Genomic DNA, 26,518 nt, shown 5'->3' on the forward strand with positions numbered 1-26,518 from the left:
AAGAAATGGAAAATGACACATCAGTATGTATTTTTTCCCCACAATGGGCATGGCGATCTTTGTGAAGTGTGAGCAGGGATGATCCCATTTTGCGTGTAATGAAGTGACAAAGTATCTCAAGGATTTGGTAGGAAAGCCGGGCTCACAGGGTGAAGGTCCTCGTTTCCATCGCTGGTACTGATGCATGTGAGATGTGAGAGTCAAAGGAGCGCATCTCTAATCCTACACGATTGTGTGAGTCCTTGGCCCTGAAACTCAGTTTTCCCCCTGTCCCCAGTCTGATCTGGCATGGACTTTGTGTAGAATCTTATGAAATGGAAGTAAATACTTCCTTGGTTTTGGAGCTGTAACTCCACTGTGAACACAAGAAAATCATAAATTCACATAAGCAAGACTCTACAGCTGTGCCCCTTGTTTATAGCTTCATAAATGTCAGTCACTCTAGTTTGACGCATTACTTAAATTATATCGTGGTAAACTATACATAACAAAATTTACCATTTTAACCATTTTTTTGTGTACAGTTCAGTGGCATTTAGTATAGGCACAAGGTTGTACAATCATCACCACTTACCATTTCCAAAATCCTTTATCATTCCAAACTCCGTACCCACCCACACCCTGCATAACCTCTGTTCTACTTTACGTCTCTACGGGTTCTAGGGATCTCATACAAGTGGAATCATACAGTATTTGTTCTTTTGCGACTGGCCTGTTGCACTCTGCATGTTTTCCAGGTTCACCCACGTTGTAGCAGGTGTCAGAATTTCCTTTTTAGGCTGAATGATGTTACGTAGTATATAGAGCACATTTTGTTGATCCGTCCACCTCTTGATGGACATCAAGGTTGTTTCCACATTTCACTACTGCAGTAAGTCTGTTATGAACACCAGGGCACAAATCTCTGCTTGAGATCCGCTTCCAGTTCTTTTGGTTTTACACCCAAAAGTGGAATTGTTGGATGGTAGGGTAGTTCTATGTTTAATTTCTTGAGAAATAGCTGTACTGTTGTCCACAGGGACTGTACCATTTTACATTCTTACCAGCAGTGGACAAAGGTTCCAGTTTCGTCTCATCCTCACCGTCACCTGGTGCTTTGTTTTCTTCTTTCTTTTAATAGTAGCCTTCCTAGTAGGTATGAAGTAGTGACTAATCACCTTTTTTTTTTTTTTTTTAAATTTATTTATTTATTTTTGGCTGTGTTGGGTCTTCGTTTCTGCACGAGGGCTTTCTCTAGTTGAGGCGAGCGGGGGCCACTCTTCATCGCGGTGCGCAGCCCTCACTATCGCGGCCTCTCTTGTTGCAGAGCACAGGCTCCAGACGCGCAGGCTCAGTAGTTGTGGCTCACGGGCCCAGTTGCTCCGCGGCATGTGGGATCTTCCCAGACCAGGGCTCGAACCCGTGTCCCCTGCATTGGCAGGCAGACTCTCAACCACTGCGCCACCAGGGAAGCCCTAATCACCTTTTTTGTGTGTGATTGTGTGGGTGGCATTTTTAAGGAGGAATTTGCATTGATGAGCAAGAAGCACTTGAGTGCAGCTGATTCCTTGTTATGTGGCATCAGTTCACCATATGCTTTTTTTCTTTTTAAGTAGAGCTCTGTGCATGAATGGAGGATGGAAGGCGTCCCTGGGCTTCGCATTTGCCCACCATCACTCTAGGAAACATTGTCCAGTATCACAGGCTCCCAGTTGCCCATCTGTGTGACGATGACGTTTGACACAGAGACAGAGCACTCAGGTCCACCCCGTGTGTGTGATGGGCCAAGACAAGTTAGAGCTGAGCCCGCTCTTATCAAATTCGTGAGTGGGGGAACAGAGTCAGAAGGGGGTGTTGTTTCTCTGAGTGGATTTCAGCCCACGCTCTACTGGTTTTTGTTCTCTTGAAACTAACAATCGTGATTGAGAACTGCTGTGAACATCAACAGGTCAGCGTCACCACACACACCTCTATTTTTTTGCGGGGGGGATTTTTTACGAATTCTCGAGCCAAACATAGGTGACTTATTTGTTCTGTATCTGAAACATACTTTTGACAGATGGCGAAAACTCGCCTTAATTTCCGTTCATTTTACTTCCATAAGTAAGATGAGCGTGCAGTATGGATCAGGAGAGTGGGTATTCTCAGTTTTAGAGCCAGGTAGCATTAAGAATCGCTGTCTGTCCAGGCCTGTGGTCTGGATTACTTTTTGTCCTCCGTGTCGTTTGCTTAGTGCCGTGTGTCATCCGTCACTGCCAGCCAGCAGGAGTGCATCACAGAGCATTAGAGGAGAAGCCATTTTATGCTTAGAAAATAATTGAATGAAGATTTACTTTGCGGCTTCAAGCTGCAGGATAGCTTCGTACTTTCAAACCTCTCATTTGGTTATATAAGCAGAGGTGACCCAAAGTCTTTGAAAATGAAACCCCATTCAGAGTCGTATAGGCCAGCCTGGGCTTGCTTCAGCAAAGGCTCCTTGAGGGGCCAGGGGTCCAGCTCCAGGACACAAACCATGGGGAAGGAAGCTGCCAGGCCCTGTGTCTCTACTTCTTCCTCCTTTGCCTGCCAAGGTCAAGCACATATGTATGGCAAGCGTCCTGTGTGATCCCCGACCCTCCATGCTCCCCATTCCCTTGCCCCGCACAACGTGGTGAGATGCAGACTTTCAGAATTCTGAATAATAAAGGATAGAAACAATAGCACCTAATTGTTAGCCCAAGGAAGTCTGTGCTGACCTGGTGAACCCAGGGCCTTCTCTTGTTCTATTCAGTGCTTTCCTCAACCTTCAACTGCACTAGCAAGACGTCACAAATGTTGGTGTTTTGTTGTCTTACAAAGTAAGAATTACCCACCTTAGTTTAGAACCTGAAGCCAGAGGTCAAGGCCGGCTGTCAGGGATTTCGGAGTGTCTGGCCCTTGCTCCGTTTCCTGGGCAGCCGTTCCAGGCAGTGCTGCTTCCACCTGGAGTCCCCTCCAGCCCAGCTTCTCTTCCTGGCCGCCCAGTCTCCCCGCAGCTGGGGCTGGAGTGAGCCGAGAGGGTCTCTGGCGCTCCCTCTCCTTAATCAGCTCCCATCCCCGGCCTGGGTGCTGGCGTGTTCTTTTTCATTAAGTCTGAATCTTGAGTCGTTGAACAGGCCTTGCAGGGTCTTCATCCCCTGATAACTCTCCTGGGGGAGCCGCTCTCTGGACCCTTCTCCCCCCTCTCCCGTTGGGGGAGTGAGTACAGGCACCTTAGATGTAAGGTGGGGCGAGAGGGGCCGCTGAGGCAGGTTGGGAAGAAGTGATTTTGGGGTGGCTGGGGTTTTTGCTGCCCTTTCGGATTATATTGTGCAGTGAGGGTGCGGTTCTTTTCAGGATAAAATTGGACATGCGATTTAAGGCGTACAATCAATACACGGCCAGCTGGAGAGATGTAATTGCACTGACAGGTAAATGGGGATTGAAAGGACAGGTGCAAACACCGAACTAGCCAAAGGGATCTGATAAATATGGATTTTCTTAAGTGTCCACCTGAATGAGATGGACAAAAAAGCGACGAAAGGCTCGAATGTTTGAATGATTAAGTAGGGAATCAGAATGCGCCTTTTCCCTTCAAAACACCGTATCCATAATAAACTGTGATGAGGAAATAGGGCTCCCGTGGCCCTCTCCCTTTAGTGATTTATCATCCTAATCCCAGTGAGTGAAAGCTGACTCTGTCTGGGAGAGCAAGCTGATGGGATTAATCTGAGCCGTCTGCGCTGCTTTATTATCCATCCTTAGGGAGTGGTGCGATGGGGATGCTTCAGCAACACCGGGAAAGCCCGCTGCTCTGCAGGCTGTTAGGAGTGAAGTGCTGCCCTTTGCAGTGTCTGGGCCCTGCCCGGGCAGCCAGGGGCTCTTTCCTCTGCTCCTTTACAGTACCCCCCCTCGGGCCCCAGTGGTGCCCAGTGGGCAGCAGCCCGAGAGAACCCCTTCCTCAGGTTATCTCTGCTTCTGAAAGGATGCTCCTATGAGGTCTTGAGTGTCCACCTTCCTGTGGACGGTTCCCTCACTTGTCCAATTCTGCCTGCTCATGCCGAGCCTGAAGTATTTTTATAAAAGATATACTTTTACAGTGACCTTGTATTATGACCATCTTAAAATAAAACTGTTTAAAAAGAAAACAGTCATCCTTTATCCTGCTTCCCTGACATGGTTTACCCCCATCTTCATCCTCCAGGTTTCATATGTACACACCCGCGTAGACACACACACACACATATATTTATGTGTATATATTTATTAAATATACTTAAAAGTATGTTTTATGGACCCATTTTCCTGGCACCCACGTGCAGAATCTTGGCATCGCCTTCAGCATCTTTTGCTCTCCTGTCCATCAGTGGACGTGGTAGAGGGAAAGGGCTGTGGGGTCCAGCAAACCTTAGAGTCCTCGCTCCACTACATGGGGGAGGGTGACTGCACCTAAGACCCTTTTCTGTCTGCCCCGTTCATCTCTCTGTCCATCTGTCCTCTGCCACCATCTCTTCTGTCTGCAAACACTGTGCGCTTGTAACATGCTAGACGGCAGAGATCAGTACAGCGTTTTCCCTTCCATAAAATGTAGACGTCAGAGCATATTAAGTAGTGTTATGAGGACTCAGTGAGATCATGCAGGTGAAATGACCCATCAGAGTGACACAGAACAGGAGGCTCGACAAATGGTGTCTGTGGTCAGCTGGCAGGTCCCATCAGTTCTTCGATTTCCCTGACATCTCTTACCTCCATCTCTTACAGACTGAATAGTGCTGGGTGATCACTTTCATCCCCAGACTATACAGTGGGCTTCCACAGGCCCTTACGGCCTGATCTGTTCAGTGTATTCTTGCCTCAGCACCATTGGCCCTTCAGAAGCACCGCTTTTGTCTGTTTTTCTGGCTCACACCTTTCGGGGCTGCCCGTGCCCCTCACAAATATCCTGAATGTCTTACTGGCCCCGAAATGCGCCCTTAGTTTTAGGGTCTTGGCTCTGGGCAAACCTGCCAGCCTCTCCCACCCTCTCCTGGGCCTGACCCTCTTCAGCTGGCCTTATCTACTGACACATGTGCAGGAAGGTGCACTGCTGGTGTCACTTGTGGGAGTAGACGAGAGCTAGGAACCTGGGAATTTCTAGCCTGCCTTCACTGAAGACTAAGGGCTCGCCCAGTATTTCTGAGGGAGTTTTGTTTTTATTGTGCTGTTCAGTGAAGAACAGCAGAGTAGTGGGTTACGCCCTTCGGAGCTGAACTGGAAGCTCTTAAGGAAGGGTGACCTCGGTCATTTATCTTTTTTGTATCCTCCATGTTATACTTTTCATAAAGATCTTAGGTTACTTATTAATTTCTGTAACTAATGATTCAGTTACTGATTCATCTTCGGGAATACTTACCAAACCATGCTGAGTTTGGAAAACGCTTTGTGTCGTGGATTTGGTAGATTTGCCGGGTCCCCTCCCAGCTAGTGCCGAGAAGGCATATACAAGAGGGGTGTGAGGATGCACCCTAGCTTTTCTTCACTTCAGAGGGCTGTTTTCTGTAGGTTGGGTTTGTGTCTTCAGGAGTTCTTGACGTTCAGAACTCTTCTAAGGGAGTTCTGCACCCACAGTTGGGGATATACACGTATTATTTATAATAAATTATTCTCTTACTAATAGGGTCTAGTGTTTATCAGTGTTCACACACCTCTGTGTTGGTGGGGGAGAGTGCACAGTAATTTACGTGTTGCTTCCTGGTTTATACCTTGGCAGAACTGTCTTACAATCCCTAGCCCTTCCCCTCAACTTTAGAGAAGAAGAGCTAAGGTTTAGGTCTCCCGGGGCCCTGTCCATGCTGGCATCTTGTGGTTCTGTTATGTAGGAGTCCAGTCAGTACCAAATGTGGGGACTTCTCTGGTGGCGCAGTGATTAAGAATCCGCCTGCCAATGCAGGGGACATGGGTTCTAGCCCTGGTCCAGGAAGATCCCACATGCCGCAGAGCAACAAAGCCCGCAAGCCACAACTACTGAAGCCTGCATGCCACAACTGCTGAGCCTGCGAGCCACAACTGCTGAAGCCCACACGCCTGTAGCCCCGTGCTCCACAGTGAGAAGCCCACACACCACGACGAAGAGTAGCCCCTGCTCACTGCAACTAGAGAAAGCCCGCGTGCAGCAACGAAGACCCAACGCAGCCAAAAATAAATAATAAATAAATAAACTTATTTAAAAAAAAACCCCAAAACCAAATGTGGCTGAGTCTTGAATGAAATGCCTTCTGATTACTGTTTATGAGATTCTTTCTGTAGTGAAATTAACTTGACTTGTGACAGCATGTAGCCCTGTTTGGAAAACAAAGCTTTGTATATTCAGTCTAGATTTTACTAATTTTAGTTTTCTTTTCTCTCCACCAGTTTGCTGTTTTGTGGTTCACAAGAGGTGCCATGAATTTGTTACTTTTTCTTGTCCGGGTGCAGATAAAGGACCTGACACTGATGTAAGTAGCCTGGAAACGATTGTTTTATGTTGATGAGGGTGTTTCCGAGTTTGATTTTTTTAATGGCTGAGCTACTGTTGTCCTGGCACATACTGTTAATGGGAAGACTTACCAGTTCGTTGCATATAACTTTGGCTTTTACTAATGAATAGATTTACAGTCCTTTTGAACCCTGGCAGGACCATCCCAGGCTCAGAGGAGAATTTCCTTTCCTGTTACCTTGTTTGTACTCTTCAGCTCTGGGTGGCACAGTGGCTAAATCTACCAGATTTATAGTGGTAGCTTTCACAAACACAAGGCAGTTTATTTTGGAAAACGTTGACACATTTTACAATGAACATAAATCGCCCTTCGGTTTATTTGTAAGGTCGATTAACTAGTAGGGCTCTCACTGCTTTTGGCCGATGTAACAAACTGTCCCTAGTTGGTTTCATGGGATCCTTGCTGCCTTTCATTAGGTATTATAAATGCTCCTGGTGACTTGAATAATTCAGCGTCTGTTTCCCTGAACAGATGATCCCTGAAACTGCCCACATGTGAATACCTCATCTCTCTGATTTGTGACCTAACTCGCCTGTCTCTGCTGAGTCTCTCCGTTGCATCCCTTGTTGGCTGAAAAGCGGGGTCAGCAGAGCAGAGTGGGAGTTTGGGGGCGGGGGAAGCACCAGTGCCTAAAATACATCCAGTGGAGGGGAACTTGAGCTGTTACATGGAAAGTCATGTTTTTAACTGAAAAAAACAATTGCAGGGGAGGCCCGGGAGAGTAGGCATTTCTGGATGGCGTGTGCTGCACCCCTTTGGCCACTAATACTGAAATGATTTGCTCCAAGCGATTCCTACCTTTGGTGCTTGTTCTCATCGTTCTGGGTGGTTTTTTGGGTTTTGTTTTTTTAAGGCATTCCAAGTGGATCATCTTGCCTTGAGGGAGATTACAGAGGTAGAAGAAAAGAAGTTAGAGGCCAGGAGAGAGCTCTGAGGAGCCCCATCCTGCAGATCGGGTGGGAGAGGAAGGAAGGGGGCCGGGAGAGACCAGCAGGTGAGAGGCCAAGTTCACGATTCCCGAAAGGGCCTGTCGGCCAGCTCTGATCGCATCTGTGATCTTACTCTGCGTCCTCTGTTGGCTCCTAATATTCCGCGTAGATGGTAACACACATCCGGATTCGCACAGGACAGACTTGCTCACCTCGGGGAGCCTTGGTTGATGCCTGTTTATGCCTGTTGACTATCTTCAGCTCCTTTCCTGCTCAGAATTTTTTTTTAAACATCTTTATTGGGGTATAATTGCTTTACAGTGGTGTGTTAGTTTCTGCTTTATAACAAAGTGAATCAGTTATACATATACATATGTTCCCATATCTCCTCCCTCTTGCGTCTCCCTCCCACCCTCCCTATCCCACCCATCCATGCAGTCACAGAGCACCGAGCTGATCTCCCTGTGCTATGCGGCTGCTTCCCACTAGCTATCTATTTTACGTTTGGTAGTGTATATATGTCCATTCCACTCTCTCGCTTTGTCACAGCTTACCCTTCCCCCTCCCCATATCCTCAAGTCCATTCTCTAGTAGGTCTGTGTCTTTATTCCCGCCTTACCCCTAGGTTCTTCATGACCTTTATTTTTTTCTTAGATTCCATATATATATGTTAGCATACGGTATTTGTTTTTCTCTTTCTGACTTACTTCACTCTGTATGACAGACTCTAGGTCTATCCACCTCACTACAAATAATTCAATTTCGTTTCTTTTTATGGCTGAGTAATACTCCGTTGTATATATGTGCCACATCTTCTTTATCCATTCATCCGATGATGGACGCTTAGGTTGCTTCCATGTCCTGGCTATTGTAAATAGAGCTGCAATGAACATTTTGGTACATGACTCTTTCTTTTTTTTTTTCTTTTTTTTTTTTGCGGTACGTGGGCCTCTCACTGTTGTGGCCTCTCCCGTTGCAGAGCACAGGCTCAGCGGCCATGGCTCACGGGCCCAGCCACTCCGCGGCATGTGGGATCTTCCCGGACCGGGGCACGAACCCGTGTCCCCTGCATCGGCAGGCGGACTCTCAACCACTGCGCCACCAGGGAAGCCCACATGACTCTTTCTGAATTATGGTTTTCTCAGGGTATATGCCCAGTAGTGAGATTGCTGGGTCGTATGGTAGTTCTATTTGTAGTTTTTTAAGGAACCTCCATATTGTTCTCCATAGTGGCTGTATCAATTTACATTCCCACCAGCAGTGCAAGAGTGTTCCCTTTTCTCCACACCCTCTCCAGCATTTATTGTTTCTAGATTTTTTGATGATGGCCATTCTGACCAGTGTGAGATGATATCTCATTGTAGTTTTGATTTGCATTTCTCTAATGATTAATGATGTTGAGCATTCTTTCATGTGTTTGTTGGCAATCTGTATATCTTCTTTGGAGAAATGCCTATTTAGGTCTTCTGCCCATCGACTTTAGACTATACTACAAAGCTACAGTAATCAAGACAGTATGGTACTGGCACAAAAACAGAAATATAGATCGGTGGTACAGGATAGAAAGCCCAAAGATAAACCCACGCACATATGGTCACCTTATTTTTGATAAAGGAGGCAAGAATATACAGTGGAGAAAATACAGCCTCTTCAATAAGTGGTGCTGGGAAGACTGGACAGGTACATGTAAAAGTATGAGATTAGAACACTCCCTAACACCATACACAAAAATAAGATCAGAATGGATTAAAGACCTAAATGTAAGGCCAGAAACTATCAAACTGTTAGAGGAAAACATAGGCAGAACACTCTATGACATAAATCACAGCAAGATCCTTTCTGACCCACCTCCTAGAGAAATGGAAATAAAAACAAAAATAAACAAATGGGACCTAATGAAACTTAAAAGCTTTTGCACAGCAAAGGAAACCATAAACAAGATGAAAAGACAACCCTCAGAATGGGAGAAAATATTTGCAAATGAAGTAACTGACAAAGGATTAATCTCCAAAATTTACAAGCAGCTCATGCAGCTCAATAACAAAAGAACAAACAACCGGCTCAGAATTTTATCCTGTTTTGGCTGATCGCTGTGGCCACCCTCCTCCCAGCCTGGGGCCAGGTGCAGAGCGTTAGCAAAGAGCGTTTCGCTGTGAAGCGTAACAGAAGGCGCCCCTGTGATCCGCTGAGTCCCCTGAGTTCTGCCCCTGCTCATCTTTGTGTGTGTTGACTTGCCTCACATTTTAATATATTCAAAATTTAAGTTACGAGATGAGCTTTTATTGAATCTGAGAGAAAAAAGAAGTGGGTGAGCTATTAAAAAGGTACAGAATAATGGGCCAGTCCTGCCTGTCTGATCAAAAAGGATTGTGCATTCTTTTCCACGGGAAACTTTTGCCTTTTGGTCCTTGGCATCCAGAGACTGTGATGGTGGCTTTCTGGAGCCAGGGTGTGCGATGTGACTTCCGTCTGTGTGCGGGATGAATTTACTTATTGAACAAACCTGCAAGCTTCCCAGACTGAACTCACCAGGGAAGTAGTTGGAAGAGCATGAAGGTATCAGGACATAAAGCTGAGCTGAGGATGGGGAATACATTTTAAAATCATGGGATTATGGAGCTGGAAAGGGTATTAGAGATTTTTCTAGGTTAACTTTATTTTTTAGATGTGGAGAGTGAGGCATATTAAAGAAAGATAATTAAATGAGCTGGGGCAGTGTCCTGTTGCCCTGGAATACCTGGTAGGTTTGTGGCTGATTCTTTCCGGGGTGTTGGTTGTGAAGGGAAGGAGAGAGGGGTCCCTGGCCTGGTCCTGTGGTCAGCGGAGCACGTTGACAACCTGCTACCTGGTTTCATCATTGAAAGTTCTGTTCAGATGTTTCGAAGAGCGCTGATGGGGATGAAAAAGACCAGGTCAAAGGATGGAAGGATCAGGAACAGGGAAATCTAATTTAAAACTACCCCAAGCGTTTGTTCCCTGAAAATTAAAGAAATTCAAGCTTTTTTCAAACCGCAGTGTCTGTGCACCTTAATACCGTCTTCACTGGGCTCAGCGGACCCCAGAGCATCCACAGGGGGTCGAAGGAAGCCACAAATCTTGTGAAATCCACAGAGACTGTACCTGCTCTGCCATCTTCAAGAGGAAAGGAACGGAAAATAATGAAAAATAACCTAGGGGTACCCGGATTACAGGAACCAGATGCGAAGGGAGTTAAACATTCTTTTGGGGCTTCCCTGGTGGCGCAGTGGTTGGGAGTCTGCCTGCCGATGCAGGGGACACGGGTTCGTGCCCCGGTCCAGGAAGATCCCACATGCCGCGGTGCGCCTGGGCCCGTGAGCCATGGCCGCTGGGCCTGCACGTCCGGAGCCTGTGCTCCGCAATGGGAGAGGCCACAACAGTGAGAAGCCCGCGTGCCGCAAAAAAGGAAAAACAAACAAACAAAACATTCTTTTGAGCAGACATAGTCTTCACGTCTCAAGGAGCAGTCTGGTGGGAAGGATGCAGAAGTGCAGGGAACCTTGAGAAGAGGCTTCTGGGTTCAGTGGAAGGACCACCCCCCCCCCCCCCCCCAAAAAACCCTCAGGCCATTCTCCCAGCCTCCCCACCCGTTGTGGACGAGCAGTGTTCTTTGGCCAGAAATTCCCTCCCAGCATATCTACACACAAAAGCCATGATTTTTGAGACTTTAAGTGCAAGCCCGTGCACCCGAGGGGAAAAGAAGAGGGAAGCCTTTCAAAGACGCTGACCCGAGAGGTTGGCTGGTTCGCTCGCTGATGCTGCGGGTCCCCAGAGCCTGGCCTCACAGCTGGGTGCGGGCATGCGGAGCCGTGGCCGGGCCCAGGACGAGCAGCGCACGCCTCACCTCACATTGCGAGGGCGCTTTGAGTTGGTGTAGAATTGCGGCTTGCAGGTGTGCACCCTCAGGATGCAGCTCGGGGCTGTACCCAGCACCCCTGCCCTGCGTCCAGGATTTTGTGAGAGGGTCCGCGTTTAGAAATAGCTCTTCTCGCCCTCCCCACACCCAAATTAAGACTGGAGCCAGGCCACGGCAGGTGGAGGGGGGAGTGTCACCTCGTTTGGCTTGGGGGCAGCGAGCCCTGTGACTTCGTTCTTCCGAAGGGACCAGAGTGCCCTTCTTTCTTCCGCTGCCACTGGCCACCTGCCTTGATGGTTGTCCCGTCCCTGCCCTGCCCGGGCTGCGGTGAGGCCGGCTGGGCTGGGTTTGAGGGGGCCGGCTCGTCCTCAGGCCCCTTCCCTGCACTTTTAAAATTTTCAGCTCGAAGCCTTTGTCCTTCAGTCTGGAGCCCCTCCCTGTCCTTAGGACAACCTCTGTCCCTTGAGAATTGTGTCTCCTTGTGATTCCCCTCCTGCCAGAGGGAACACGAGGTACCTGGGTTTCCAGGGTGTGTGCACATGCTTCTGTGCGTGTGTGCGTGTGTATTAGCACTTTAAATCCTTGTTTTCCATCCTTTGTTTTCTCTGCGCCTTCAGTGAGAAAAGCCACGAAGTGTCACTTGTAGAGAGAGACTCACACCAATCTCAGTCCTGCTGTGAAGGATCATGTCCAGACTCACCCCCTTCAATCTGTAAAAGTGTAGGGAGAGAAGAGTCCTATGTGATGTGTTTAAGATGACACAAGTGCTCAACAACTCTTTAAACGTAATCCTTGGGAGGTTTGCCCTGTGTGCTGGGTATGTGGACACTGGAGAAGGTGGAGGGGGTTCTTTTGAAAGGCTTCAAGCCCTGGAGGTCATCAGCTTCCTGGAGTTTGGTCTGCATTTAGCGTACTCTCCCTGCCTTTATTCACCTGACGCATCCTCACTGGCCGGTGCCCCTGGCCTGTCCGGGGAGAAACGATTCCTGAAGGGCTTTGCTCTTCTTGTATCTGAGCCGTCCAATTGAGTCGAATTCAGGGGATTTAAAAATAACCTCCGGGGTCATTACTGAAGCTTCCCGGGTTGGGGAGAGCCTCCTCCATGCAGGTGGCATCGGGAGGTGGCTGCAGCCGCCTGCATGTTTGCAAGAGCACAAGTGAGGAGATGAACCAACTTGTTACAGGGCAGGGAAGCTTGCTTCTGATCTGGGTGCCCCTTCAAGTCTGTGAAGCCTGTGAAACCGAGCCATCTGAAGAAGCTGAGAGCATCGACCATAAATGACTGACTCACAGCCAAAAATGGGACCCAGTGCACAGCTTGCTGCAGAGCCGGAGCAGCCTCCGGAGGGAGCTGGACCCCGTGGGCAGCCATGTGTCCCGAGAGCCGAGCTGCCTGCTTTGCCTTTTGACAGCCTGCGAATTCTCTTGTTCTCAAGTTCTTCTCGGTGTCGTAGAAACTGAGCAGAGGAAAAAAGATTGCTAAGTTGTTTAAATTTCAGCCTTTCAAAGCTGCATTTATAACAAAACTAGAAACATGTAAAATAAATCTAGAAATAAATTTAATTAGTGGATCTTCTATTTTCTGAAAGTGTGCTTTTACATGTAATAGGGAAACAAGACCATTGTGCGAGAAAAACCCTGTTATACCCCAAACATTTTTTACATTCCTGAACCAACAAAGTGTGATTTGTAAAAGGTGCAGGCGCTCAAAAGTGGCATTTAAAATTCAGCAGAGGTACTTCCCAGGTGGCGCAGTGGTTAAGAATCCGCCTGCCAATGCAGAGGACACGGGTTCGAGCCCTGGTCCAGGAAGATCCCACATGCTGCGGAGCAACTATGCCCATGCGCCACAAGTACTGCGCCTGTGCTCTAGAGCCCATGAGCCACAACTGCTGACCCCGTGTGCTCTAGGGCCTGTGAGCCACAACTACTGAGCCCACACGCCAAAACTACTGAAGCCTGTGTGCTCTAGGGCCCGTGCTCCGCAACAAGAGAAGCCACTGCAACAAAGAGCAGCCCCTGCTTGCCGCAACCAGAGAAAGCCCCATGCGCAGCAACGGAGACCCAACACGGTGAAAAATTTTTAAGAAAAAAAGAAAAAGAAAACAAAAAAGAAAGTAAGGAGAAAGATTTTCCTCCCTTTCAAAAAAAAATAAATGAATAAAATTCAGCAGAGTGAGGTAAAGAGAGTCTAAGAGAAGGAACTGGGAGCCCTGCCCTGCCGAGTCACCGAAAACCTTTCTAGGTCGTGGTTCTCTTACTCATCAATAGGGAGATTGAACTTGGTGATCTTTAACAGTTGTCTTCAGCCCTAAATACTATTCTGTCACCTAAATGTTTATCGAGGGCTTCAAGCTGTGAAGATAAAAAGGTGATGGACAGGTCCTGCCCTCCCAGTGCATCCTCTCTGATGAAAAGGATGCAGATCCTCACACTGTAAGGTTGCATGTGACGGCTGCCATCAGTGGGGGAAGAAATAAGCTCTTGTTGAGTTTGAGTGGAGGGGAGAGTGCATCTCATGGAAGAATGAGGGAAGGCTTCCTGAAGGTGGTGACATTTTAAAGATTTGTTTCAATTTTTTTTTCAAAATATTCTTAAACAAGTAGACCAGTATTTTTCTGTCTCTCCTGCTGGTTTAAGGGAGTTCATCCCTCACTAAATGCTGCTACTCAGTGGTGTGTAAACTCAGGTGACACATCCTTGCAAGGGGACCTGTTAAAAGAGCACAGGCCAGGGCTTCCCTGGTGGCACAGTGGTTGAGAGTCCGCCTGCCGATGCAGGGGACGCGGGTTCGTGCCCCGGTCCGGGAAGATCCCACATGCCGCGGAGCGGCTGGGCCCGTGAGCCATGGCCGCTGAGCCTGCGCGTCCGGAGGCTGTGCTCCGCAACGGGAGAGGCCACAATAGTGAGAGGCCCGTGTACAGCAAAAAAATAAAAAATAAAAACAAAAGAGCACAGGCCAGAGAGACCTGCCATGTTCTGCAGATCCTGGTGAGATCCCCCCAGGTGAACCTCTGAGTGGAAGCCTCGCTGGTCCTGGAACCCCGCTCTGCACTCCTCACGTGCCATGCTGCCACAGGAAACCTGGAAAAGAAGTTATTTCGGGGAAACAAACCCAACCCAAAGCTCCCGTGCTAATTCTGTTCTTCAGTGGGTGGATTATTTTATGTACCAGATTCACAGTAACAGAAGTATTTCCTACAAGGGAAGGGACTCCGGCTACTTTTGCACCAAATTAATTTAGCTGAGAATTAAAAATAGCCTCCAACACTTGCATCCCCATGTGCAGTTCTGATGCGCTACGGGGGGCCGTGGAGGGTGGGACATTTGTCCTCTTGATGCGCCAGTGAGAAGAGGGGGTGTGTGTGGTGTGAAAACAGAGAAGGTGCCCTGTGCGGGAACCAGGGGGCCAGGAGACCTGCTCTTGAGAGGGTCACCCCGGGGGCTTTTCAGCTTAATCCAATGGCTGAAGTTGCCACTGCGCGAATGTCTTTGGAACTCTATGCTCAGAATGGCACATACGGCCAGCAGCTCATTCTTTTCAGAATCTCTCCTCTTGCCTGCCCCCCGTCAGCCTTTGAGAGTGTGGTGTGATTGTTTAGGGGAAGCAGCCAAAAGCCCAGTGGAGCCAGATCTGAAAAAGGGGTGTGATTAAGGTGGGTGGTACCATTTTTGGTCAGAAAGGGGGTAAGATGATAAGGTAGACAGTGATTTTCTTGGGAAAATTATAAATTGTCTCTGACATCAGACTTGAAAAGCGACGTTTGTGCCTGAAGCATGGAAAGCACGTAGGAATTGTTGCGTAGCTTCTCACGGACACTTTTAGTTAATACCCATATTCTAGAAAACTGTTGTCTGCCTCGACGGTCATGCCTACACAGTGAATTCTTCATGGGGCCGTCCTCTGTCATTTCCCTTTGGAAACCAACAGCCCGGTGCAGAGCCTGGTACAGAATGGGTGCACAAAGAATAGCTGTTGAACCAGAGAATGAGTGGATGAAGGTCTGATAACCTAATTTGGTCACCAGTTGTATTTACATGATCTTGAAATACTTGGCTAGTTTTAGCTACGTGTGAGATTGTTACTGACCTTGCCCAGAACTTAGGAAGGGATGTTTCCTCAGCATTATTGTGTCACCTCGCAGGGTGGAAACCACACCTGATGGGCTTTCCTTCTCTTTACAGTAGTCATTTCAAACCATGGTCTCAGCTATTTGGAGGTGAGTTTAAAAAATGGTGGATTTGGACAATAGCTTTTGACTGACTGGGGTCAGAAATTGGTATGAAGGCTTCCTTATTTTTTCTGACCCATACCAAGTGACTTAGTAATATCAGACAGTTCATGATGCACAAACAGCCAAATTAACCCGTGCCTGAGAACTGGAGTCTGGGGCCGCTCGTGGCTCAAATCATTGGCAGCTCAGAGCTAGAAGTTCTGCGCCACAAGTCATGGCATCTTGGTGATGGTACCTGATGTGTACTTAGCGTCTCTGTGTCTGGTGCTTTTTCTGCTATTATTTGTAATCGTTAAATATTCCTTGAGCGTTTATTTCATGCCAGGTGCTATGAGATGCAAAGGTCAAAAAAAAACCATGGTCTTTGTCTTCAAGTAGCGCATCCTTAGTGGGAAGTCATACATATGAGTCAACATGCTTATTTATTCAGATGATTACTTCCGTGGATCACCCCCATAAATGCACACGTTATTATCTTCATTGTACAGATGTGAAAATGGAGGCTTGGGGGTTAAGCGACCTGCCGGAGTCCAGCAGTAAGTGGTGAGCTTTGACCCAGGTCTCTCTGCTTCCAACCCTGTTCTTTCCTTGGTGCCTCATGGTTGGTTAGTAAAAGCCAACTTCAGGGGCAGGCTTTCTGTTGGCGAAGGCTCTGTTTTGGGGGTCGGGGTCTGGGGTCAGTGTGTCTATGAGAAATCTCAAAACAGTAAGAAACTTGAGATGATAAAATCCCAAGATGTTAACAGTAAAAGCATTCGCCAAGAGGACTGACAGTGCCCACTAGTGAAGACTACAGCATGTGATGGGTCCAGGTGAGAGCCCAGAGCCATTTGGAGACTTGGTTCTGTTCTCCTCAAGAAAACGGGAAGGTAGGGCTTCCCAGGACCCTGGGTTTCTGGAAAGATTCAATGCAAGTGGCTTCACCCTAAGCTGAGAGCCGGCCCAGAGGGCTCTTCGGCTTATGCCAGAGCTTGTTCCTGGATTTTGAGTCACCTTTGTTAAGCCGAAGGAGGAGTCCCATTCCATTAGCTGGTACCTTCCTCACCTCGGCTCTGCTTTTGCTGTTTAATAACTTGCCAGTGGGAGACTCAGGAGAAGTCTGTAGACAGAAAGAAGTGCATTTCCTAGGGGATAGGGCAGGAAGGAAGATGGAGGGTTTTCTAGTTAGCATTGTCACTGTGACATTTCTTTATTTACAGTGAGAGCAAGGGTCCAAAACAATGACAACAGTCAGTGAACCTACTTAGTAGGAATTCTGTCTAGGCCTTCGACAGTGGCCGAGAGAGATGAAACCAGCGGGAGAGTCGCTTTGCTGACAGCTGTTTATACTGTGTTGCACCAGAAGCTGTGAGCGAACGCCCTCGATCATAGTCTGTTATGAGCCGGAGGTGAGATGGACAGAGGGAAGGTCAGCTGTTCTAGTCATTTCGCTTCATTCCACATCTCTGTTTACTTTTATAATCCAGCCTGTTCCCAAAACGCATTTATTTTGAGACTGACAGTCCAAGGGTGGAGAGCCAGGTTCTAAGAAGAACGTCATCGCTATGACACGACTGCGCCCCTCTCCTGCTTCACATTTTCCCGGGGTTTCTACAGGGTCACACACGACAACTCCGCTGGCTGTTTGCTGTGGCTGTTGGTTGGTTCTCCTCCACCTTGACCTTTCCAGGGGAGGGTAGCACAGGTTTCTTACATAGTGGTGGCAGTTTTCCAAGAGGGCAAGCCTTAGCGCACTTACACATTGTGTCCTGATGTCTCACAACCAAAGCAAGTCACATGGCCAAGCTCAGGGTCCCTGTGAAGGTAGATTAGTTCGGGGTTCTCCAGAGAAACAGAACTGATAGGCTGTGTATTTGTGTGCACAGGTGTATGTGTGTGTACAGGTGTGGTGGGTGTGCGCACACGGGTGTGTGTGTGTTTCCCACAAAGAGATTTCTTATACAGAACTAGGTCATGAGACGGTGGAGGCTGGCAGGCATTTAAATGTTAATCTCACCCAAAAACACCCTCCCAGAAACACCCAGGATAATGTTTGACCAAATATCTGGGCACCCCATGGTCCAATGAAGTTAACTAAGCACAGCATTATCCATCGCAGGGGACAGGGCGCAGGTGTGGCCCTGGGAGGGCTGGGCCGCTCGGGCCATTAACTTAACAGTTTACCACAGGATGACTTATTGTGGTTGTGTTGTGATGTTTTCTTTCCCCTGAACCTCACCCATCTCTGTATTCCCAGTGCCTCGTATGATTTCTGACTCACAGGTGATCGTGAACGTGTGTTGCAAGAGTGAATGGAAGAAAAAATGAAGTCTCTGATCCCAAAATAAAATAAATATCTGTAAAATGTTTCATGAGATTCTCTCAGATCAGTACCAGCTGTTTCTTGATCTTAAATTAGTCTTTAGGAAGTGAATTTCCTTTAGGAAGTTTTTTTTCTACCTGTGTCGAGAGAATCTTCCGTGTTTGAGGAACTTATGCAGGATACCCATTGCACTGTGCTTTGCTAAACGTATGACCAGGATTTGTAACTTGGTGAACGTTTTTCAGGTTAAATGTTGGTGGGGAAAGAACCTGTTCAAAGGAAATGCTTGCTTTGTCGACTGCATGTTTTGGATTTGTATTCCTTGAAGTCACTGCTAATTGTACAGTTAATCTGGAGAGGTTTATAACAAACCACAGTTCAAGAGGAAGAGAAGTGATAAAGCTGAGGAGTCAGGAGTCTTTGATTTCTTTCCAGTTTGAACTCAGAGGTGCGTGTCTAAGACATGCCTCACTGTGCCAGGATAAATAATCCATGCGGAAGTCATAGAGGTTGCTGTTTCAAGCTCAGGAGAAATTTGTATTGTTATGAGATTGCTGTATGAAAGAATATTTTGAAATGCACAGCCTACACACTGTTTAACAATGGTTGAGGGTTTTTTTTTTTTCATGTCATAAAAATCCCTAAGACAAATACCTTTCAGAAGGCAGTGTGCACGTTGCTTGCTGTCTGTAACCTCAAGTCCCTAGCCTGTCCCTCCCCACCTCTTTTTCAAGGCAGGAAGCTTTGGAGAGTTAACATGGGGTAGAAATTTCATACCTGAAAATGATACTTTCCGTGCAGGAGGGTGATTTTAGGTTTCTAAGATATGAAGCTGTATCATGACTCATTTGTTCTTAAGCAGGTCGTTCTCCCGTTACTAAAATTAATCACAAAAGACCAGGGAAGCTTGAACAAGGAGAGTTCACACAGCAGGTCTTAAAATTAGAAAGGGAGGCCTGTTTTCTTTTGCATTTGTGAAGTTTGAATGATGCACCAAGGTTTTAGGTAATTCATGTTAATCAGGTTTTTTTTTTTTTTTTTTCATTACAAATCTGTAATTTAGAGTAACTGAAGGTACAGAGCTGGAAGTGAGGAAGAAAAGTGACAAGTAGAAAATTTAAAAAGGAATCAGGTGCATGTGTGAAGCAGACCTTCCTGCAAGTCCACATGCCCACCGTCTGCTTGGAGCTACGTGCTTTGGTTTGGTCATATTCTCACTTACTAAACGCCTGGTCATCCAGGAGCCCAAGGATGGGAGAGTCCAATGAAATAACCTCTGGAAATACGTGCAGTTTGCCAAAGAGCATCTTGCTGTGTCTGCTCATGTCTGCTCCTGTCCCCTCCAGTTTCTCCCCTAGGCAGCATCCCCAGTGGTGTTTTGCATGTATCAGGCAGATCACATCATTGCATTGCTCTGTCCACACTCTACAGTAGCCTTCCTTGACCATTACAGTGAAATGCAAACGTCTTACTCTGGTCAACAAGGCCTGTGGTGACTGGGGTCTGGTTCCTGTCCACCTCACGGACAAGACAGGCTAATAAGCTAATTTGCACCTGAGGGCTTTAGCACTGGTGGATTCTGGTGCCCGGACCTTCACGATGCTCGTTGATACCATTCCGGTCTCTGCTCAGGTGACTCCACAGAGAGGCCTCTTCAGCTCCCACCCTCCCCTCTCCATTGTCCATTAGCATGTCCTCCTTATGTGCCTTTGATGGTCCTTGTCACCCAGGAAACCGTGCTATGTATTTGTCACTTGATTGCTGTCTGTTTCTTCCACCAGCATGAAGCACCATGCGAGCAGGGCTGTTGTCTCACTCACTCTTCTATTTGACTTAGAACTGTGTCTGCCACGTACTAAGTGCTCAGTTAATATTTGTTGCCCAGATGAATGTATGTGACTTTTACAAGAGAGATGAAAAAATCTTACAGGGTTTTGTTTGTTTCCTTCCGATAATGTAACTAAAAGGAACTGTCCTAGGATCAGTGGAGATTTTTCCTTTTCTGTGACTATAATGCCATACCATATGATAGTCAGCTGGCCATGCCAGTTGAGCCTAAGGCCTACTGTGTGATTGCACGTATCTCCCTGACAACCAAAAAAGCATGTTCTTCATAATCGTAACGTTAGGACTCTGTGGTCTATAAAATTCATGAGAAAATAAAATGTATACGATCAGTCTTACTGAAGCAGAATACCCAGTTACCCACCAGATTCTGAATGTCAGCCCTTCTAGATAACTACCATAAGTCTTGAATTTGAAACCTCGAGAATAATTTATACCTAATAGGATCTTAACGTTGGAGATTAGGGTGTGGCTGTATGTTGGCTTGAGTGCAGCGTCCTCTTAGGTTTCCCTCTACAGTCCTCAGTTTCTTTTACTGACAATCTTGTGGGCGGTGGGGAGTCGTTAAGTCAATTGTGATACATCCGTGCAATAGCATAGGTGCAGCCGTTAAGAAGGATGATCATAAAGACACGAAGATGCTTATATGATGCTCCATGCAAAAGCTCAACGTGAAGGTATTGCTGTGGTTATAGGACTGTGACCGAATTTACGTGCGGAGGGGCAGGGACTACAAAGGACCCTGGGAAACCGAAACCATGATCATTTGATTTTTAAGATGATTCGACATAGATTATTTTTCTGGATTTAATCTTGTTGGAATAGTACAATTTTTGAAAAGCTCTAATTGGCATATTTGCCCCCTCTCGAATCTCATCCACGAAATTCTTTTGAAATGTGACCAAGTGCTGTGGTCTCCCAGGACATCCTCTGAATGGAGCAGCCCCACCCACCTGAGAATAATTCTGTGCCCAGCAGTGTGCTGGCAGAGCTGTTTGCTGCAGACGTCTGGGCTGCCACGGGCTAAGTGTATCCGTTTGCAACACGGGTAATAGAAAACCTGGCCAAGCAATGGTTTGAACTAAATAGGGGTTTTGTTCTCATGTAACAAAATGTCTGGACCGGGAAGTCTGGGGCTCATGTGGCATCTCCAGGATTCCATAAGGACCCAGCCTTTCAGTTCAGCCTTCTTATCGCGTGGCTTTCATCCTTTCATCCTCATCTTCGTTGTCCTGGTTGTAAGACGGCTGCTCCATCATCATCCCTTCCAGGTTCACGCAGGAGGAAAGAGAAGGGTGAAGGTCAAAGCACAGATGCCTCTTGAGTCTACTCCCTTTTAAAGGATTCCCCATGAAACCCAATCTGACAACCTCATTTACATCCTGTTGGCCAGAACTGTATCACACAGCCACTCCTACTTGGAAAACCGTGGGAGTTTTATTTTGTTTTGTTTGAAACTGTGGGTGTATTTCTGCCCAGAGCAAGGTCAAGGTAGTTCAGTAACAAAGAAGAGGAGAATGAATATCGGATAGGCAGGTAACAGTGGATTCTGTGTTGAAGTTGCCGAGGGTACATTGCCTTCTAGATGTAACCGCCTTCACCACTCGGGGTGCAACGCGCCCTTTTCTGTACCACTGTTGCCATGACTTTATCTCGGTGGTACAGGAAGGCTTCTGTTACGGACATGGTGTCATGAGGGGTTTTCAGATACAGTCTAATTAACTGAGTTTCTTGATCTGTTGATGATAGGAAAAGGAGACAGGAATGAGGAAGTCTTGTGATAAGTTCTTTTTTTTTAGCAAAACTTTTCTGAAAAACAAAACAAAACAAAACTTGTTCTTTCTGTTGGTGACAGTACTTCTAAGTTATCTTGCGAGGAGCATTTTTTGTTTTGATAATGAAATATTTTGAGATTCCATAATTGTGTTGATTCAGTCATAATATTCTTGTTACATGGTAGTTTCTGCTAGTGAATAATAAGGGTTGATTGAAGCAGAGAGGGTGTACCAGTCGCTCACTGTTTATTGAAGCAGCTTTGGTCGTTCAAAGCAGCAACAGCGTCCTCCATAGGTACCAGACATCATTTGGAGTATGAAGTGCAGGATGGACAGCAGGTATTAAGGAAGGTGTTGAGAAACTGGTATGAGCAGGAAACCACAGGACAGAGACCCGAAAAGCAGTCAGGAATGTTCAGCGTGAAGTAAGGGGGAAGTTGTAGGCGTTGATGAGCAGTGGCTTCTAGCCTAGAAAGAAAGGTGGGCTTATCTTTGGAACTCCAAGGGACAGACCCACCCCGATGACTAGGTGTTATAAGGCAGAGTGGAGTGTAAACTCCAAGAAGAACTTCCAAGGGGCGGACGTTACTAACCATAGGAGAGGGACCTCAGGGCGGGGGAGCCCCAAGAAGGGTAACCAAGGGCTGCGTGTCACGTTCTTCCGAAGGAGCGGTGATGGCTCCCGTGCATGCTCTGGAGTTTGCGATGAGACTCGGAAGGATGCTGGGTTTTCTCTCTGGAATGCCTTCCCCCATGACGCCCGGCCAGTCCCTAGTCTTCCTGTGAGGACCACACCGGGCATCTCTTAGAGCCTTTCCCCGACCATCCTTTCTGTCTCCGTGGACTCCCCCCTGCCCCATATTCAGCTGCTCCTTTAGTTCCCCTGCACATCCCTTGCTGGAGACAGTCACAACCCTGTGCTGTCATTGTCTCTACCCGTAGGTGGCTGTCCCTTGAGGGCAAACCCATCTTTCACCTTCCTGTCTTCTGTGCTTACCCAGGATCTGGCGGTCTCACTGGCTCTCAAACATTTATTGAATTAGCAAGTCAGTGAGTAGAAATTAGTGAGATTCTGCTTGAGTTAGCCTTGACCTTATAGAGAATTTCTGTTTCGACTTTACTGACACCGATACTGTTCTCGCACGTGGTGGTTGAGCCAGGTAGCATCATGGATGGTTACTGAGTGTAACGAGTGATGCACGGTTCTTTGTGCAAGTGCCACCTCTCTTAGACATCTGACCTCCATGCTTGTGGTGAGGTTGAAAATTGCCCGCGAGCTGTGTTCTCAAAGTGCTTTGCCCATTCCGGCTTACGGGTGTGAGTTCCATCCTGCATCTCTGTTGATGATCAGAGGGTGGACCATGGAGCAGCTGGGATGCTCGGAGTGAGTAGAGGAGGCTGCCAGGTTCCCTCTTGTGTGTTGGAATAGAATAACCAGACAAGAGCAAGGCAAGTTTTTAAAGTAACTTGGTACACATGTAGGTGAAATAACCTTACCTCCCGGTAGCTGAGAAAAAAATAGGTCCCAATTCTGGCTCTTGTTCCGGGCGATTTTTAGCATGAGAGGGCTCTCTTCTTTGATGAATGAAGGAGAAATCATGGTAGAAAAAACTTAGGTGGGGAGAAGTCTCCTCAGGCTGTTTTATTTTATTTCCGCCTCATCCATGAAAGAAAAGCAAACACGAGCAGAGGCTGGTCACAATAGAAGAGGACAGTGTGATGTTTTGTTCTCTCATATGTGTTTATAATATGATTTAGTTATAACACACACCGCTGTGAGTTGTTTTCAGTGTGTGGCTTGGTAAATTATCTGAAGGGCCTGCTGAAACTCTTGTTTCATAAGATACTTCCCATTTTAATTTTATTGGGGGGAAATTATGGGTTTTTGGAGTTTGTTTTTAGCTTGTAAATGAACGTGATTTATTTACCATAGCATTTGAATTATGAGCATTTCCCTGTTATTACTCCCTGAAAGGTTTGGTCTGTTTCTACTAGAATCTTCTAAGGGAAATTGATGAACCTAGTAACCTAATTTTAGACCTCCTGAAATTTGGCACATGGATGGTATCTATAGTGTTCTGAATCCGTTCCTATTGGACGTTTAAAAATAGTCACGTCATTAGGGAATATGTTCAAGAAAAAAAGATCTTAACCCCAAATCGAATGACCAGATCATTGTTTTTAGTCTCTTAAACTGGGTATGCATTTGGGTAGCAGTTTCTGAAGAGCCTTCTGTACTCTCTTCCTTTTCTTTCCTGTGCGGTGCTGCTGTTGTCATGGAAACAGATCTTGGAGTTGCTTTGTTACACAGTGTAAGGGACTCCCTGATATGGAGAGTTACTGCAGGTCGTATCAACACAGAGCCTTTATTAAGTGTTGTGCTACAATGCATATTGTATAAAACATGGAGCTCTGTGTTCTTTGGAGCTTACACTAAAGAAGACATAACTCTGACACCCATAAAACACAAAACAAACATCAGAGTCCTACGCCTCAGGAGCCTTGAAAAAGTACAAGCAACAGGCGCACGTCATTTCTATTGTAGGTGACGTGTTATGTCCGTGGTCAGGACAGGTCATTACTGGACGTCCAGTTAGGGTTAGCTTGTTGAGAAAAGAGGCTTGGGAGGTTTGAGTGGTCCAGGAAAGGAGCAAGCCAGAAGTTAAAAGGATTGTTGGAAATTCCCCACAACCGTTTAGAGGTAGAAATTGGATCCTGAGATGAGAATCAGCTGCGCCTAATAGGTTGACTGCTTGGAGGCCTCCAGGTTGTAAGGTAGCCCCGTCAGGTGTCCCGAGAGGGTATTTTGTGTTGTGTTGATTGGGGTCGAGGGGAGTGAAGCAGTCGAAGGAGCGGTGGACTCCCGTGGCCCCGGGTGTTTGTCTCTTGCCTTCTCGCTTCCAGCAAATACCATCACCTCCCTGGGCCTCAGGTTCCTCGATCACCTTTCCATCGGTCATGCTCCCGTCAGTTGTACTGAGGTTGAACTGGGGGCCGATGGCAAAGGCCCTTGGCCCTTGTGCTCATTTCCTTCTAAAACTTCAGGTGTCCAGAGTTATTATTTTTAAATGTACTTTTTGCTTGGGCTACAGAAACAGCCACACTCTTAACGCTAGTATCCTGCACTCTTATTCCTAAGTGACTGCTGATTTCCCAAGAGATTTGCCCCCAGACTTAACAGGGAAAAGTATAACGATCCCAGTACCGCTTGCAACTGCTATTTTAGGCACACTGAAATTCTCCTGGGTCTGTCATGACCAATTTTGCCGCTTTAAAAAAAACCTGCTATGGAGTATTTTTTTTAAACTGCAGTGATTTAAAAGTCTCACACCAGGGCATCCCTGGTGCGGTAGGAGACCAGGGCCTTAATTTATGAGATGCTTCAGATACTGTGTGCCATGCAGCAGAGTCAGGACTCTTGGGGGACCTGCCCCCTCGATACAAGCCAGATTGTAGCTTCAGCTAATTTTGATTTGGAAATTGCCCCCTTAAAAAGAAAAGTCCTAAAAATGTTTGACATTTACAGGATTCTGCAGCAGTTGGCGGTTTCTCTAGCAAGTGCGTTCACAGACCTTGCAAGAAGTTGGCGATCGCAAACTCATGTTTTTATATAGTGGAGGAGTACAAATATAGCCCTGATGGTACATTGTAGTGATGGGTATAGAGAGTATAATGGCTGTCAAAGTCAGAATTCTCATTTTTTTTAGTCTATAAACATGTTTTCAGCTTCCAGATATAAACTCATCTATAAGGATAATAGTAGTGCGTGACCACAGAATTTTTTCTCTCATTTCTCAATTGCTTTTCATTTACTTTTTCTTAATAAGTACTGTCTCTAGGATCTCAAAATACAGTATAAATTGACAAGGTGAGGTTCAACTATTTTTCCTCTGGAAAATTGAAATGTGATTTTACCGCCCTTTTTTGGTTGATTAGGACAGCTAAAAGTAAACATCCAGTTACGCAGTGATGAATCTAGTCTGGCTCAATCTGTATCCTCTAAGAAGAAGTCCTAAGTTACAAGGATGTGTTGAAAAGAAGGCCAGTCTAAGACAAATTTAGATTTCATGTAAAGAACAAACTCTTCTCAACTTTATGGATGGACACTGTGTGTGTAAGAAAAGAAACAGGGTCAGGAATTGTTTCATCCCTTTTCTCTGAAAGGCGAGAAAGGAAACGGGGAGACCTGGTTTCTACTTTTAGAGCAGGCGTCAAAATACTGAATGTTCTTTGAAGTAAAATATTCAAGTGAGGAACGAATGGAGGAGCTCAGATTTAGCTCTGAAAGAACGCTGCTTGCAACTCATGGCCCCTTTAGCTACGTTCAGCCTCTCATTCCTCCCTTGACCGTATCTCAGCTCCCATTATGCATGACTGGGACACGGGGGCTTTCTCTTGGTCTGGACCAGAAAGCCCCTCGAGGTGTCCAGTGGGGAGCCGCCGGGGTCCCAAGGTGGGCATCCTCCCGGTGCTGGCAGACTGGGAGCCCGAGGAGGAGCGCAGGCACCACGCTTGGGAGGAGATGATGGACGTCCCAGGACAGAGGGTGCCCTGGGACCGAGCCAGTGAAGCCGGCTCTGGCAGGACAGAACACCCACACTTGATAAGCCCCCTCCCCTCCTTTTTTTTGGCTGCTTGCGATTTCTGTGCTTATTTCCTTTTAGTACCATTGAGTGATGTCCCTGAGTCTGTCCCAACTCTGCTAGGCAGAAAGGAGCTCCTGCTACTAGTGGAGCCCAAAGGAAAGAACTGCATGGGGTGGAGGCGGAGAGCAGGAGGGACTGAAGTGGGAGAGACAGCCCGGAGCAGCATGAAGCTTGGGGCCGACGGGGAGCTCGTGCTTGTGATCTCCTGCAGAAGCTCAGTCCTTACTAGGTATTATATTTTTTAATTACAGAGGGGCTGGGTTAGTCCCTTACAGGTGGTTTGTGCTAAACCCCACGCGGGGCCCTTTGTAGAGGGAGGAGGGACCAGCTGCTCAAAGTGAACTAGAAGGGTGCTGCGGGTGTTTCATGATGCCCGGTCTACTGGCCGTAGCAGTGAAAACCATAGCATCTCTTCGGAACT

The 26,518-nt window shown here is 46.9% G+C and overlaps 1 protein-coding gene across 3 annotated transcripts in view; it reads left to right on the forward strand.

Moving 5' to 3' along the window:
* PRKCA (protein kinase C alpha) overlaps positions 1–26,518 on the forward strand; it is a 370,931-nt gene that overhangs the window by 148,656 nt on the left and 195,757 nt on the right. For all 3 annotated transcript variants that reach the window (XM_022589847.3, XM_089901750.1, XM_030762139.2), the window contains one exon: positions 6,367–6,449. In XM_022589847.3, coding sequence (XP_022445555.1) covers positions 6,367–6,449 — 83 coding nt within the window. Of the gene's footprint in view, positions 1–6,366; positions 6,450–26,518 lie in introns of those variants that run through there.

Source organism: Delphinapterus leucas, chromosome 19 (genome assembly GCF_059928025.1).
Source record: "Delphinapterus leucas isolate spDelLeu-1000000601 "Yukka" chromosome 19, BTC_Dleu_Yukka2, whole genome shotgun sequence".
In the NCBI taxonomy this organism is placed as follows: domain Eukaryota; kingdom Metazoa; phylum Chordata; class Mammalia; order Artiodactyla; family Monodontidae; genus Delphinapterus; species Delphinapterus leucas.